Raw genomic sequence first — 4,098 nt, 5'->3', positions numbered from 1 at the left:
CCAATTTAAGGGTTTAAAATGGGAAAAAAATGGGTATATAAATTCAGTTTTTATAGTATTTATGAATGAATTAAATAGCCTTAAATACCTATTAATTATGTAATTAGCATCTAACCAATAAGAATGAAAGTAAAATATCACTAAACTCCAAGTCAATGTAGCTAATTACCAACTTGTCCACAAGAAACCAAACTCTAGTTCATTACTATTTATGAATCTACTATATACTATTAAATACTTCATTTATACTCTTATTAAAACTTATTTGTTTATTTTTAAGTTAGGACAAATATTCTATCCTTATCCAAAATTATTAAATAATTGTTAAAAAAGGATCACGAGATATCATATTAGTATGTTTATAATACGTTTAATCACTACGTCGTGTCATTGAAACATGATCTCATCACGGTTATAAGATATTATATAATTAGCGTATCGTATCTCATCACGGTTGCATGATATTATGCAATTAGAGTATTGTATAATTACGTCATCTATATATATTTACGTAATCTGTATTTTAAAAATACCTAATAATTTATTATACATTAATGGTGAATCATTTATTACCTTAATTTCTTAGTCATGCCAACCTCTACTGCCCATGCCACAGGCGTTTATAGCCTACAAAAACAGCAATTCTCCAGTCAATTACTATGTGCCAATAATACATAAGCATTATTCCCTTCTATGCACATACTTCTTCTCCAAGTATGTTGTCTTCCCATTCAATCTTTCTATGACCAGAAAGCTTTAATGCATTTTTCTGGGTTTGTTTGGGCCAAATTATAATTTCCAAGCTCTGATTCTTCAAATTCTATTGGAAACCAGAGTCTTTCAATTGTTCTTTATTTAGGATTTGATAATAAGCTTTTTTAATTCCTTTTATTTATTTATTTATTTATTTTAGTCGGTTCTTGATTTTCTTTTTCTTTTTCTTTTCTTTTTTTTTGAGTCGGTTCTTGGTTTCCATGCTCTCTCATTATCGACAATTTTTTTTGTTTAGAATTTTTTGTGTCTTTTCGTGAATTTCTGTGTTTAGGAATCTGGCTGGTTTTCTTGGCGGTTACGTTGTAATTTTGCTCTTATCATTTCCCTCGACGGTTATAAGTTGCTTTTGTTTTGCTAAGGTATATGGAGAATATTAATGGAGATCAATGTCTGTCATCGCCCTCTCAGATCAGAAACGTTAATCCCTCTTCGGGTGGGTCTGCGACTTCAAAGCCTAACACTTCGTCTGAACAAGAACTCCACGAGCAAGTTGGGCAAACGGGAATGGAAGATTCGGATTCAAAGACCATTAGTGATCAAGAAGGATCGCTCTCCAGTTGCGAAAGCGGCGTTTCTGCTGCTATTTCTAAGCATTCCCCGGTGTTCGATGACGGGTTGCTTAGGCTGGTTGAAGGAGAGAGAGTTTACGACGGTATCAAGAGGAGACTCGTGTTGGGTTTCGCTTCCCGTGGCGTGCATGTAACGGTTGTCGGCATTCATAGAAACGGTTTTGGTGGTGTGAGGGGACAAGCGATATCGAGTTCGTTTCGGATTTACTCGAAGGCAATGGAAGAGAAGTTCGGACCTGGCAATGCGAATATCAAGTATGCCTGGTATGGCGCTTCCAAGGATGAGATAGCCCATATTGTTTCACATGGTTTTTGTCATTGTGGCATTTCTCGGAACAACGGATTGTTTGTGGGCGGCGTTTGTCTTTCACCAGATGATTCACCTCTGGAAAGGTAAGCTAGCTTGTGTTTATCTCAATTTCTTATAGTATATTTTTTCCTCGATGTGTTTGATAAAAGGAATTGTATGATTTTCTCAACAACTACTTATATATTGGTTACCTACAACAGTGCATGCAACTCGGTTGTTGACGAGGACGGTCTGCGATATCTTTTACTTTGTCGTGTTATATTGGGGAAGACAGAGCTTGTGCAGATCGGTTCCGAGCAGTGTCATCCGAGTTCTGAAGAATTTCATTCAGGCGTGGACAATCTTGCGGCCCCTGGGAAGTATATTGTGTGGAGTACCAACATGAACACTCATATTTTGCCCGAGTTTGTAGTAAGTTTCAGAGCTCCATCTTGCTTGGCAGGTGAGAAACTGGCCTTTCTTTGTGTATGCGTGTGTTGGGATTTCAGGGCGTTCTTGAATGAATATAGTAGTCAGTGCTGGGGGTGTTTTGCTGATTAATCCGTAAGTCAACTGTTTAGGGATGCCGAAGCCACAGCGTATTCCTACTTCAACTTGGATGCCATTTACAATTCTAATTTCAGAGCTTCCCAAGTTCTTACCTCCGCACACCGTCTCAGAACTGAGCAAGTATTATGAAGCTTTCAAGGTACTTGGAGTTGCACTTCAGAGGCCACGAACAATCTTTTTTTTCTCTATTTCAGAATAATCCATTAATTTCTTATGGTTCATTTTCTTGAGCTTTTGCTGTCTTCAGGAAAAGAAGATATCGCGAAATGAATTCATACAAATACTGAGACACAAAGCAGGAGATGAGTTGCTGACTTCGGTCATCAAGTCATACAGAGCCGAGGTACCGCTTCTGTCATTAAATTGGTTCTTTTTTGGGGTTAATAATGTCAAAAAATTGGGCATGTAATTGTTTGAACTTGTCTGATGTACAATGTGACTACCTCTCATTGAATTTAGAAATTTATTTGTTGTTGAACAATTTGCTGCATGCACCGATCTGGGAAGTGGCACACGATAAAAAGCATAAAGTCTTTTATTTTTAAGTCCATCCATCAGCAGGAATCCCTTTTATCTTTGTGACTTGTGCAGTATAAGTTGCTGCTTTTGGGATGCATATTTGTTAACACCGGGACCCACAAGCTGCAAAGATAAATACCATGAAATATATTACGTTTCTCTAGAAGAATCTACTCGAAACTGCAAGGTGTTCAACTTGATTTGAGATGGTTGATGGTAGCGTAAGGGAACATAGAATCTTTGCAGAAATTAATTTCATCAAGCACCCACCTGTCGGTAGCAAATTCTCTATGGTTGGATGAGTGGGATGTTTTTTCTGGGCTATATTGGGGGTGTGTCAGTGGAATGAAAGCTGTTTGGTTGGGGAATAACGAAGGTGGAGGGTAACCCTTTCTCCAATATGTGCCATAATCTCCTTTATTCTTGTTGGTCATCTTCCCTTGTGCCGATATTCTAGTAGAAATAGTCGAGAATAAGGAACTATATCATGGTTATTCTTTATTCTTGCAATTAGTTCATAATATCCAATGAACTATGTAGTGTGCACGTCTGTTTCTTTGATTCAACCCCAAACTATTTATAGTTACTAGTATCTTTTCAGTTTTTCAGTTTGTTGCATGTTTACATTTTATATTTTGCCTTGTATAAGGGGATCTTATGAATGAGATTTGAATGTTTTGTTTCTCCAGAAAGGTGGGGCACCAAACAGCCTCAAATAAAGGGTATGTCAAAATGAAGTGAGGATGGAGCAGACTACTAATGGTTCGCTTTTGTTTGCAGAATTAGAAGTTTAGTTTTCAATTTCTGTCAAGAACTACAATGCTGATGGTTTTGGCCTACACTAGCTACTTCTAAAGGAAACAGATGGGTTGGGATGCAGCAGATGCTGGAGGTGCTAGATGGTGTAGTATCAATCTGAGTAGTTAGTTTTTTAAATAATGGTGACCCTCTCTTTTGTAATCACCTGATATGGTCAGTTGACTCAGTTGTGGTAAAAAAATTTCTAGGTCATAATTGGTTCAATATCAGTTTTGGTAAGGTTTTGAGTCCTCTCCATTTGTGCTCATCCATTGACAAATTCGTAAGAGCATTTCAGGCTGCAATTGATCTCTTTCGGTTCCAAATTGAGATTTGGTCACAACTTTCCACCCAGAGATCACATTGGCACATACTTGATGTCTATTTTACGAGCAAATTTGGAATCGTGAAGTGTGTAAATACCGTGTAATCGTTTTGATAAAGAGTGAAATTTACTATTAAAAAATTAATTTTTTCATGCGAATTTCATATTTTACTTTTTTTAAGATGATTACGCGACGGTTGCACAATTAATAGTTGCAATTATCTTTTCTCTTTTAATTTTATCTATTCACTTTC

General features: G+C 36.8%; 1 protein-coding gene across 3 annotated transcripts; it reads left to right on the top strand.

Annotated features, from left to right (window-relative positions):
- The first annotated feature begins 577 nt into the window (after positions 1 to 577).
- On the top strand, positions 578 to 3,771 carry LOC122288924 (probable inactive poly [ADP-ribose] polymerase SRO5). 3 transcript variants are annotated; one of them, XM_043095751.1, is made up of 6 exons: positions 578 to 714; positions 1,134 to 1,736; positions 1,854 to 2,095; positions 2,214 to 2,341; positions 2,450 to 2,545; positions 3,502 to 3,771. In XM_043095751.1, the coding sequence occupies exons 1-6, from the start codon at positions 608 to 610 to the stop codon at positions 3,505 to 3,507; spliced, it is 1,182 nt and encodes a 393-aa protein (XP_042951685.1). In that variant the 5' UTR covers positions 578 to 607; the 3' UTR covers positions 3,508 to 3,771. The 3 variants fall into 3 exon arrangements, with proteins under 3 accessions (XP_042951685.1, XP_042951683.1, XP_042951684.1); XM_043095749.1 differs by having other exon boundaries at positions 3,415 to 3,771; XM_043095750.1 differs by having other exon boundaries at positions 3,411 to 3,771.
- The last annotated feature ends 327 nt before the right edge of the window (positions 3,772 to 4,098 follow it).

The sequence above is a fragment of the Carya illinoinensis genome, chromosome 12 (genome assembly GCF_018687715.1).
Source record: "Carya illinoinensis cultivar Pawnee chromosome 12, C.illinoinensisPawnee_v1, whole genome shotgun sequence".
NCBI lineage: Eukaryota > Viridiplantae > Streptophyta > Magnoliopsida > Fagales > Juglandaceae > Carya > Carya illinoinensis.
This window is presented reverse-complemented; position numbering and strand designations above follow the sequence as displayed.